The sequence below is a fragment of the Pinus tabuliformis genome, chromosome 2_2, assembly GCF_031772625.1.
Source record: "Pinus tabuliformis cultivar Carrire ecotype Pingquan chromosome 2_2, CPIR1, whole genome shotgun sequence".
Lineage (NCBI taxonomy): Eukaryota > Viridiplantae > Streptophyta > Pinopsida > Pinales > Pinaceae > Pinus > Pinus tabuliformis.
In genome coordinates this window covers 731,902,539-731,915,273 of record NC_142300.1, presented here as the reverse complement: position 1 = coordinate 731,915,273, position 12,735 = coordinate 731,902,539, and the positions used below count along the sequence as shown (strand labels likewise).

The window sequence follows — 12,735 nt, the reverse complement described above, 5'->3', positions numbered from 1 at the left end:
AGGTTCATTCTCATGTGAAATATGATGTGTAAGAATGTCCGTCAATTATTAAAATTGAAATTTTAGTCTTTTAAATTAAAATAAAAAATTTAAAAATTTAAAAAATAAATAAATAACTATACAAAACATTTAAATAATATCCATCTCCCTAAATTATAACTTAAATTAGTGTTTAATTTAAAATAAATCTATGCTAGTTGAGTGTTTAAAATAGAGCTATGCTGGTTTTAAGATATAAATGCTTTTCTATTAATATGATTAATCATTCCATTAATAATCCCAAAAATTCGTATTAGTCTTCATACTCCGTGCATGTTGGACACCGTGTCCATATGCCTATATACCCGCACATACGACACCCCACTCCTCCACCTACGTGGTGTCCATAGTTTCAATGTCTTCCAACAGATTCTCGAAGGCTTTTGTTAAATAGATTCTCATTCTATTCGATCTCCCATACAAATTCTCAGATGGAAGTTCAGATTCCACAACCATTTTTCTACTCTTTTGCTTTCTTTTCCCATCGATGTTTCTATCAGAACATCGATCATATTTTTTGGCTTTCTTGCTCTGAGTTTCAGGAAACTTGAAACGCCATACATGGAGTCTTCTGAAGAGGACATGGCGCAAAGAAAGCTTAGCGCGGAGAAGGATCCGTGTCTAGATCTGAGAGTATTTTATATGCGATTGAGCTCATGCCCACTTGAAAATACGCCTCTGCTTTTAACTCTCTGCTACATTCCCAGAGATTTTACTGTTGGACTTGAAGTGAATGGCGAACGCATTGCTCCTTCTGAGACGGCTTCTTCCCTGCTGCGAAGGGACAGAGTTGATAAGCAATCCGAAGAAGTTACTTATGTCAGTACAGATAATATTCGCATAACAGGAGCCATGACATTTGAAGTTTATGAGAAGGATGTCTTGTTGGTCTGTGGAAAGCTGCAAAGATTGAATAGTACCTTCGAATGGAGGATGGATTGCTGTGCAGGATTGGCGGGCTCTCTGTTCTTGGGAGGAGGAAAGACTGAGCGGAGATCTTGGAGTGGTTCTGCCCCTGCCATGGAGGTATATGTTGCTGGTTGTTGTTCCGGGGTTCCTGTGATATGGACTAAGAAAATCCAGCTGGTTTGCGGTAGAAAGTCTGGGAGCGGCCTGTGCGTTGATAACATTCCAGAGGATGAGAAAAGCATGAAACTCTGTGAGAACAAAGAACAGAGTGATCGATTGTATCAGGTATTTTATCTCATCGAATCTACTGGTAGTTTTCGTTTTTGTAACTCTCTCTCATCCACGGCATTGCCGAACTGCTTTTGAGGTTTGAATGCATGTCTCATTCTCTGTCTTTGGAACAGAGGGAACCCAAGCTCATGATTGTAGTGGTGTTCATGTTTAGCTTCAGAATATTAAGGCTTTATCGATACTATAACCAATGACTTTTGTGTTTGGGCTGGCCAGTTTCAGGGCTTGAATTTAACTCCATGCTTGTTAGGTACCCATATTCTCACTCATATCAGCAGTCCACTCTGGACACTCTCCAAAACACCTTCTCCAAAGAGATGCAAGAAAGTTGCTCCAAAGAGGGTAAGGAAGATAATATTAGAAACCGATTGGTATCCCTCTACAGAGATGACAGACTACCTTGCAAAACATATCCCAAAAAACTGTTCAAAGGAGCAGGGTTGGCTTGTCGGTGAATGGAAAAAGCCCATTAATTACTCTGCAACTGCCTTCTTGAACAGTAAATATAACTCATATCCTGACATGTTCAACGGAATTTGAGGTCTCTCTTTGATAATTGTTTGGAAACCCTGAGTTTACTGATCTAGGCTACTAATGGCCAGTCTAGCCAGGTATATATCTGCATGGTAAATCAGTGTGAAAGAAACATGGGTTGAATGAGAAAAACCTATTAGTATGCCTTTACCTGGCCTGAGGGGAGGGTAAACCTTACCAGATACGAGTGTTGGATTCATTGGTCAATGGAGAAGCCAATTGCTCTGCCACTGCTTTGTTCTTAACGGGTAAATGTAATCCCATTAAATATGTCCATTGGAATTTGAGGCGCTCTGTGAAATTTGTTTGGAAACCTTGAGTTTATGCTAATATCCTCAAGGTAATGGTAATTTGCATGGTATATTAGTGTTAATCTAGGATGTTCTATGACAATAGAGTTGATGGACTAGTAGGACATAGTTGTTAGGTAAACTTGACTCAGTGAAGGAGTTAAGGTTGTTAGGTTAACAGTAGTGGTTTCAGGTGTATGGTATTGATGACTTGTGGTATTGAGCCCATCATATTACATGTGACCAAACTTTTAAGAAGCTTGGAGATTCTCCATTGTAATGTGTTAGGGCTGAGCGGTGAAGGCTTACTTGGCTGGGGCCAAGATATTGGTTGGCTTGGCCATGTTTAAGTCAAGAATAATAATTGAGCTATTGTTGGTTGGTTTTTCCTTGATTGGGGTTTTCTAGGGTAAATCATGGTTTAGGTGTGTTGCTATTGTATGTGTGATTGTTATCAATATTCCTCTGATATTGTTCTGAATGCTAACAAGTGGTATTCTAGGGTAAATCATGGTTTAGGTGTGTTGCTATTGTATATGTGACTGTTATCATTTTTCCTCTGATATTGTTCTGAATGCTAACAAGTGGTATCAGAGCCAAGAGTAAACCTGGACTCTTTAGTATGGGTGACCTTGATTTGTAAGCTATTAATATGAATGCCCTTCATGGCAATTTGTCTATCCAATATTGGGTGCCCTTTGAGTTCTAGAGATTGGATCTATTGTTTCTGTAGAGTGGGGTGGTGTTTATATCTGTAGAATTTCCTGCCCACCAGATGGTGATTCATGGCGATTGTTGGGGGCAATTTGGAACTGGGGTTTGAGTGATCAGGTCGATGAATACCTAGAAGGATAATAATACTGGCAGGTTTTATGGCAAGGATTACGTCAGCTCCAATGGAGAGTTTCTTGCGAATAAACTGATCGGTTTCAACAAAACCTCATCTAGAATTGGTCAAATTTTCTCTGGATTATCCGCGGTCGTGGCTCTCTATACAAAAGTTGAACAATTCCTGCTGTTATCTGTATGTTGTATATTTCTGGGAATTATTTTTAAGAAACAAATTTGTTTGCCTAAGCCCTAACTGTTTGTCATGCGTATTCATAACACAGTATACTTTTCAGATGTATAGCTCACATATAATGCCTGCAATGATGATTTCCATTTTCTAATTCCAGTGAGACTGAACTAACTGTCAAATTAATGCTGGCCATTGCTATGGACGTGCTGAGGAATGATTAGCACTCAAGTCTCAAAACCAACATCCATATGTTATTGGGTTATGATTCATGATGGATAAGTCCCTAAATATTTCATCGTGTTATCATTCTTTAGACCCCACATGGAAAAAAAACATGTATTTCTGAGTGCTATTCTTGAAATGTTTTATGAGCAATGTTTTTTTGTGCCATTTTAGCATTCATGTGGTATTGGGGCAGTAATTGGTAATTACGCTGCCAATTCTCCTAGGATTAATCAGGGAGGGATTCCGTTGACCCATATGAATGTAGATTTTTAGGTGATAACCTAACTCTGTTATTTTAGGTAGTTTAAAAATTGCAAATATTAAATAAGCATTGTCATCCAACAAGCAATCGAAATGAATATGATTTGTCATGTTTTCAAAGGATCAAGCAATATGAGAAAGATGCTACGATATCTATTTTCTATAAATGATTATGGAGGTTTTCCTTAATGAAATATAGGATACTATAATATTATGCATTGGTCTTTTTGCTATGAACGTAAATTAGGTTATCTTTGGGTTACATATTGATAATATTAATAGACATATTAAGCAATTATGTCTTATTTGTTAAGGGTGAGCATCGTTAAGTCTTTTTAGGATTAGTGCTAGCATAAGTTTTTAGTCATGTTTGGCATATTATCTATGTATGTATGCCTTTGGACTTCTGTACACTTTCATCTAATGATGATGCAATATAGGGTGTGTTATCTCTTTTAACCTGCTGATTTGCACATCTGCTTAGCTGTAGATTCACGTCAAATAATGACGTAATATAGGGTGCATAATGTCCTTAAACCCTGCTGATCGACACGACTACTTAGTTTGTACATTCAGGAAATGAGCTCATGCAGGATATTTTAGATGTATCATTGAATTTTTAAGCTCACATTACACTATGTCGAGGCTTGACATGGATCTTGAAATCCTTGAAGCTGATTGGTTTGGATACTTAAACCGTTGTGTACACACCCACATAACAAATTTTCATCTCTACACAGCGGTTATGACTTAGAGTTGTTGATTGAATGCTTAGAGACTCAACCATGCCCGACCATAGCTTCTCCTGCACAGCTCAAATAATTATGGATCCCAGGACCCGAACCACTTAAATTAGGGATACTCTTAGATTCCCTCGAAGGTTCACACCAAAGGTGTTTTAAGATTTTCCCCATAACAATCTCTAGTGCAGACATCTTCCTAAAACTGGCCGACTTGGCACCCAAGTGGTCAAATTTTGTATATGGTTATTCTAGATCATTTGATGTCACTGTTCAGCATTCCTACTCATGGACTCACAGTCGAGAAAGTCACTTTTGGTGCTTGCCTCACTCCCTATGCATTGATGCACATTCCCCTAGGCTGTTGTGCTTTCCAACAAGTTCCCGGGGCTAACATTTTTGGGTCGGATACAACGAGAGACAGAAAAAGGCTGAAGATACAAATCATGTTCAATAATGAAAGGAGTAGTGAAAGTTAGATTTTCTGCTATGTATTATTTTTACCGGCCAATGCTTGAAGGCTTTAGAATTGCATCAATGGCATGCCCATATGCATAAGTAATTCTTAAGTAGAAAAAGTTTTGCAGGTTAGCAATATTATACTGTAGTCCAATCCTACCACCTATTGTGAGCCCAATCCTAGCACCTTCACAATATCTATTTCTTAACCTAAATTAGTGTCTTTTTTCAATCTTTGAAGTATTACTATAGTACTCAATTGATTTAGTATGGTTATTTGGTTAGAGGCTACATCATCAATCTCCTACATTGGAGGATATCCTCCAATCCTCATTTTAGATGCATTTGCTATAATTTTGTATGCCAATTACTTCTCCCTGCTAGTTTTTGGCTTGTTTCCATCTGATTTCACTTTTGGGCATTTTCTTTAAAACATGGACTTGCTTTCATTTAAAACTCAGATAACCGTAGAGTATATAATTACCATTCAAAGACGATTCATTTCAATGACACGTTGTTAGGTTAGCATGAAGCATTTAGCACCCTTCGTTTTTGAAGGCAAATTTATGCTTCCATGTACTCTTAAGTTAATATCACTCTTGAATACTAGGAAAGCACCTTGCATGGTATTCTGGGTGTGTCAAAGTTTGTGTCTTTACTTGTCCATTAGATGACCTGAATGTGGGTGCCAGATATACTGCTATGTATTCCATTGCTTGTTTTAGTATTTTCCTTGCTGTTTCATAGAACTTACATATGCATTTAAGATTTCAGCCAAGTACCTTGGTCTGGAATGAATGCTGAAAAAATACCAGACCCCTACATATTCATAGACGTGCATGCACACATTTCTGTGTAAGGTCCTCTGTTTTTATACATCATGATTGGAAGGTTAGTAGCCTATTGCAAATTGCAATTGCTTGTTTAGGGCCACTATTCCTCTGATAGATTTGATAATAATATATATAATCAATGCCAATGTGCAGTGCATAGCAAGCCTATGACAAATGATCAATCATAATTTTGCTTCCATAATTGTCCCAATTTGCTATCAGCCAATTAGTTGCCAATTCTGAGGATTCATAGAAGTTATATTTCTTTTTACTTCAAGGAGATACAGCGTTGTCAATGAATTGAGAATATAAATAGATTAGAATTTGTCCTTTTCTAAAAAATCATCAGTCTAGTAAGTATTTTAATGATTGTGAAAAATATATCAAAACATAATTTGGCTATTGTACTATGTGTACATTTGATTCTTTATTTGCCTTTTGCCTCTCAACTATTTACTGTTATTCGTTTTCTCCTGTCACAGCTATCTGATGGCAGTTATACAAAAGACCAAGATGAAATGGGTGGACCTGGTTTTACTAGGTTTTATCCAGAAAGGGGATACATTGAAGAAGATTATGGAGATCAATCCTGGTTCAATACTGGAATTGGGGTTGGTGTCGGTATTGGCATTGGAATGTTTGTTGGCATTGGATTGGGTGTTGGATTGCTTGTAAATACATATCAATTAGCCACTAAAGTTTTCAGGAGAAAGTGGCTATAGATTTTTGTTGTTCGCTGTTAGTGGTAAAATTTGATTGAAATACGATCTCTGCCCGACTCAATTGTTCTCCAAGATTTTATTATTGTATGAAGGACAGGATACCTGTGTTCTTCTTCCAGCGGAAAGACAACCAAGCCCTTTTGAGGAAAAGCACGTAAGAGCCTGGACAGGGAGGGTTGTTGACATTCCATGGATGCAACGCTGGTGGGCGGAGAGTTTGTTGATGATGGTCCATCGTCCATGGTAGATATTTCGATAGGGCAAAAGCTCGTCGAAGTCATGAAAGTCGATGCCAGGACATCAAAACCGCAAGGCAAGAGTATCCTGATTAAGTCGATGGCAGCCACTGAAGGATGTCTATAAAATCTAAGTCAGTCATTACTGGAAGTTGAATCCTCATAACTGCTTCTTGGTTGAGATTAGGTATATGTAAAGGGGATCAAAACTGCAAGAAGGCCCTCTGTTGGTTCAACCACTTCCACTCAGTACAACAAACTGCTCCAGTTATTGACCAGTAGCTAGTTATGGTTCAGTTGTGTTGCACATCACTGGTAATGCTGACTATAACTGTTCAATGTAGGCTCAATGGCTTGGTTATGCAATGCCCTAGTTGGGTTTGTCACCTATGTAATTAGGGTTTTCGATATTTTATTACTATTTCCATATAGGTTATTTGTGATTTGTAATTATTGTGTACATATGATTAGATGAGAACATTTGGTAATCAGCCAATTGCAATATGAGAGTGGACTTCGTGATTTGGTTTTATTTAGTTCTCTTGAATTGAACTTTGTAACGTTCCCTAACTATAAAATTGATGTATAAACAGTCTGTAAAAAAAAATAACAAGGTAAACAAATATATATATATATATATATATATATATATATATTTTCTCAGTACCAGGGTTAAAGTGAGTTTGCTGATCTGTTTATTTCTGTCCACTTGAAAGGCTCAAAGCTAATACAGCTCATCATGTCACTAGCAAAGATGTCGATATGAATATAAGGCTAGTAAAGATGTGGATATGAATATAAGGCTCAAAGTTAATACAGCTGATCATGTCACTAGCAAGCAAAGTTCATCATGTCATTAGCAAATAAAGATGTAAATATTCAAAAGATGTGAATATGATTAGGAAGATGGCAACCATTTTACTTAACAACCCAAAATAATTCTAATTTACAATTGACATATATATGATATTATTGATTTTGATAAAAAGAAAAATAGATAATATAACAAATAAAGTATTCTTATTTCTTATGATATAAGAATTTGACTTAGATTAACAATTATTTTTCAATTACTCAAAATAAACTTAATTGACAAATTGTACCATTTTATATGATAGATACATGCATTAATATTTCAATAATTTATTATAAATAAATAGAAATTAATAATTTTGAAATAGATAAAAATTATTAAAATGTGAAGAAATAAAAAAACCATTAATAAATAAATAGAATTTAATACTTTATTAACAATCTATATATTAAAATTTAATAAGAAATTTGTTATTATAATAATATATAAACTTTACTAATTAATTAATTAATTAATAATTTATATATATATATATATATATATATATATATATATATATTATATTATATTATATTATAGGGAGTTAATCCTAAAAAATAGTGACTTTCAATTAAGAATCTATTCTTTGAGAATTGGAAATTGGTTTATGAAAACTTTTGCATTAAAGATAATCATGAAAATATTTAAGAAAAAATAATTATGAAAAATATTTAAAAAAGATAATTATAAAAATATTAAAAAATGATAATTATAAGAACATTTAAAGATAATGATTAAATGTTTAAAACATGCGCAACATTATTATTTTCGTATATACATATTATTATCTTCAAATATATAGATATGTGAATTACAATTTATCTAATGTTATTTTTTAAATATTTTAAATTATATATTTAATTAGTATTTTAAAATAACTATTCAAGTTACACTTAAAAGTAATGGTTAAATATATAAATCGAGATATTGATTGGGAGCAACTGGATCAATGACCATACAAGCTTGGGCTTGTCCATTAACTCCCATGTCTTTTTTGATAAAATATTGACATCAAAACCCAAATCTAAAATAGTATTGTCCATATAATAATCTACTATCTGGACACTAAACCTGAATTCCCTCTTTGTGGGCCTTTTTGCAACACTTGCTTCACTGTTGTTCTTGGAAATACCTTCACAAAATCAACTTTTCTTTCTTGTGCACATTGATCTATGTTTTCCTCCACACAATGATCAATCATCCTTCGTAGTCTATCCATAGTATGTTCATTTTTCATCAAATACAAACAACTCCTCAAAAAATTAAAGTAATGGTTAAATATATAAATCGAGATATTGATTGGGAGCAACTGGATCAATGACCATACAAGCTTGGGCTTGTCCATTAACTCCCATGTCTTTTTTGATAAAATATTGACATCAAAACCCAAATCTAAAATAGTATTGTCCATATAATAATCTACTATCTGGACACTAAACCTGAATTCCCTCTTTGTGGGCCTTTTTGCAACACTTGCTTCACTGTTGTTCTCGGAAATACCTTCACAAAATCAACTTCTCTTTCTTGTGCACATTGATCTATGTTTTCCTCCACACAATGATCAATCATCCTTCGTAGTCTATCCATAGTATGTTCATTTTTCATCAAATACAAACAACTCCTCAAAAAATTTTGGATGGGGCATTTCATCAGATAGTCTCTAAAGAAAAAAAATTAGTTTTGTTTATTTGTTTGTTTGTTTTATTTATTTAAGATTAAGTGCTAGAGTGAGGCTTAGTCCACTTGGATATAAGGCTCAAAGCCGATACAACTTATCATGTCACTAGCAAAAATGTGAACCGGAGAAGGGAAAATAGCAAACCATTTCAACTAACAACAAAAAAATAACTCCAATTGACACCATTGATATATATATATATATATATATATATATATAAATAACAAATTAAATATTATTATTTCTTATGATTTTTGTTTGTTTTTTTTTTTTTTTTTTTTCTTTTGTTTTGGTTTTGAGATATTGTTCAATAACAAAGTTCCAAGTCATTATAATAAATATTCATTATGAACTATCACAAGTAAGAATTGAATTTATATGGACAATATTGTTTTTTCAATCACTCAAAGTAAACAAATTGTTACCATTTTATATTCTACATTGTATTTTTTCATATGTATTGATATTATAATAATTTATTAAAAATAAAGAGAATAATAATACATTTTGAAATAAATTAAATGAATGCTAAAATATATTAAAATTTGAAGAAATATAACAAAAAAAATTATCAATAAATTAAATAGAATTTAATAAGAAATTTACATTAATAGAACTAACAAGTTATCTGGTTATCATAATAGTATATACATTTTACTTATATATATCTAAAGAAAGATGATGAAAAAAATATTATTTTTTGGAATTGATCATTAAAAATAATGACTTTTTACAAAGATGTATTTAAAGATAATTATGAAAGTATTTAGAGTAGATAGTTATGAGAGCATTTAAAGACAAGGGTTGTTTGGCAATGTAGTCCGTGCCACACAAGTTTAGAAAAAAATATATGGAAAAATATATTACTTAATTATTAGCTTAAACTAAGTGATTACAAAAGCATTTAATTTAATTTTATGCATAGATTTATATGAATTCAATCTTTATGACTTTATATTAATGATTTTGTGTAGTTGATTTACAAAGAACTAAATGAACTTGAACCATGAGTGATATAAGCATTGCTCACAAGACTATTATGATAGCTTTAAAGTGAAGCATGCAATCCAAATCTTTGTACCTAGATCCATGTAGGACGAGTATTATGCAAACATAATTAGGTTGTTGTGGCATTCAAAGATTTAGTTGTTGCATATTTTTTTCTTACTTTCCACTTATATTTCTTGCAAATTTAAAACTAAAAAAAAATTATATTTTTGGTGAATTAAAAACTTCAATATCAATTATGCTACTATGTTACCTATGCTTCCATGATATGTAGATTCTATTACATTACATGTAGACAATTTTGACTTAGGTCCATTAAATAATAAAAGGGTTTGTATGTCTTTTATTAATTAAACAAAAGATTGATTAAAAATAAGAACATGTTATACAAACAATTATTCTCCTCTTTAATAAATTATTAACTACATTTTGTAGATTCTTGAAAGTATATGGGATTAATAAAATTAAAATGATGGTGAAGGTGGGTGATTTTAGATAATGGTTACACACTTGGAGACCACTAAGCTTATCTAAGCATCTAGGAAATAGTTCAACAATAACCTATAAATAATTGTCCATAAAAACTTTGTAGAGTCTATATGCTACTATAAGAATTCAAAAGGTTATTTTATAGACCAATCATATTTCTTTTTTTTTTTAATCTAGGAGGTTGGTTAAAACATTTATCAATGTATTACTTAAAACGAATAGAATGTGTAATTCTTTCCATATTTAGATCTCTCAAATTATATATATATATATTTTTTAAAAGTTCCCAAAGTTTATACTATTAAAAATAAATTATGCTCTAAGAAATATAATCCTTTTAAACTGAATCTAAATGTGTTATGTAAATTTTTGAAATCCTTTTCTTTTCAAAACTTTGTTCATAAAATTTCTTATTCTTCTAATTTTTTATTTCCATAAATTAAATGGAATAAAAGTTTTCTTCTCAATAAATTAAATATCTCTTTATATATTAAATATATCATCATAAACCAACTACTTCAATTATTTTATTTAACCTCATTTAAAATATGCTTAAATTATTGAGTTTTGGGACATCTTTTTCGCTGTCAAAACCTTTTGCATAAAATATCTCATTCTTCTAATTTTTTATTTCCATAAACAATATGGTATACAAATATTCATTTCCATAAAATATCTCTTTATAAGTTAAATATTTCTTTATATACCAACGATTTCAATTTTTATTTCACTAATCTATTTGAGTTGCATAAGTTTTATAACACTCCTCCTGAATATTAGCATTAAGTTTCATGAAAGAATCCTCAACCTGAAACTCTAGTGAAGTAAATCATTAGTTATTTAAACAACCATTGACCAAAAAAATTATAAATATAGTTGAGTGATTCTATCACTTTAGTTTTTTATTTTTTGAATATCATAGTAAAGTTTTCATTGGCTAAATTGTGATTTTTTCTTATAATTAAAATATGTTTTTCTTGAACCACTCATTAAAAAAATTTGATTGCAACTGATGGTTGTTAAAACTAGGCCACACATATATCAAATTAAATGTTTTTTTTTTGTCTATTTAATGAGGATTTCTTAAAATGGAAAGTTTAAATTTTGTAATCTGCACCATGTATATATATTCAAAAATCACATTTTAAACAATGCAAATTCATAGTCTCATAAAAAAAATTTAGACATCACATTCCAAAAAAATAAAAACACAATTTAAATATACAAAATAAAATATAACACATAAACCAATAATAAAATATACAAACCTTAAAAATCTAGACTACATAAAAATCTAAAGAAGATGCATCCATATTTAAGAAACATTATTAATTTATCTTATCCACTTCAATATACCTCTGTTGCGATATCAACTACTCCACTATTATCACTGTTTAGAATATTATACTCCATTATTTCATTTTATTTTAAAATAAAAGAAACACCTCCAATCAATTGTACATGATACACATAATTATCTTCATAGTATTCTTTGTATTCTATGTATATAAAATTTTAAATTATTTTCCACTTCATAGGAAAGGAATAATTCATTTTAACTTATAAATATTAAAAAAACTAAAATGAAATTAATTTTTCAAATTGAAATGTAATCTTTTATTTTTCCTGTTATCCTTGTTTGTTTGTAAATTTAAAAATATTTTGAATATAAAGTTTGACTTCACGGGTTATCGGGAAGATTTCTAAAATATTTGGAAACAATCAAATTTCACTCGAGTCATTAATAATTTAATTATGAAATTTTGATTTTTAACATCCATGAGAACTTCACTATGAAATTTTATTTCTACACATTTTTGTTTGTTTTAAAATGACGCAAAATGTCAATCCAACTACTACAAAAACCAGTTAAACTGAATTGCAAAGCCATATAAAGTTGAATTCTAAATTTCAGAGCCTCCTAAACTGAACTGCAAAGTTGTGTAGACCTTCTCTTCATTATCAAGAAGTAGGTTGACATTATTAAGATGAACATAAATTCAATTCAATACAACAAAGATATCATCTTCATCGGAATAAATGTGGCCAAAATCAAATACCACTCGAGTTTTTTTTCTAGGAGGACGAAGGCATCTGTGGGGTTGGACCATGGGGATTTGTATTTGCTCCAGGGTCCTTGTAATCCA

At 31.6% G+C, this 12,735-nt stretch overlaps 1 protein-coding gene across 1 annotated transcript; it reads left to right on the top strand.

Moving 5' to 3' along the window:
- Nucleotides 1-395: 395 nt before the first annotated feature.
- Nucleotides 396-7,092, top strand: LOC149194747 (uncharacterized protein At1g01500-like). Its single transcript, XM_089405155.1, has 2 exons — nt 396-1,233; nt 6,085-7,092. Exons 1-2 carry the CDS (start codon nt 601-603, stop codon nt 6,322-6,324), a joined length of 873 nt encoding a protein of 290 aa, XP_089261281.1. The 5' UTR covers nt 396-600; the 3' UTR covers nt 6,325-7,092.
- The last annotated feature ends 5,643 nt before the right edge of the window (nt 7,093-12,735 follow it).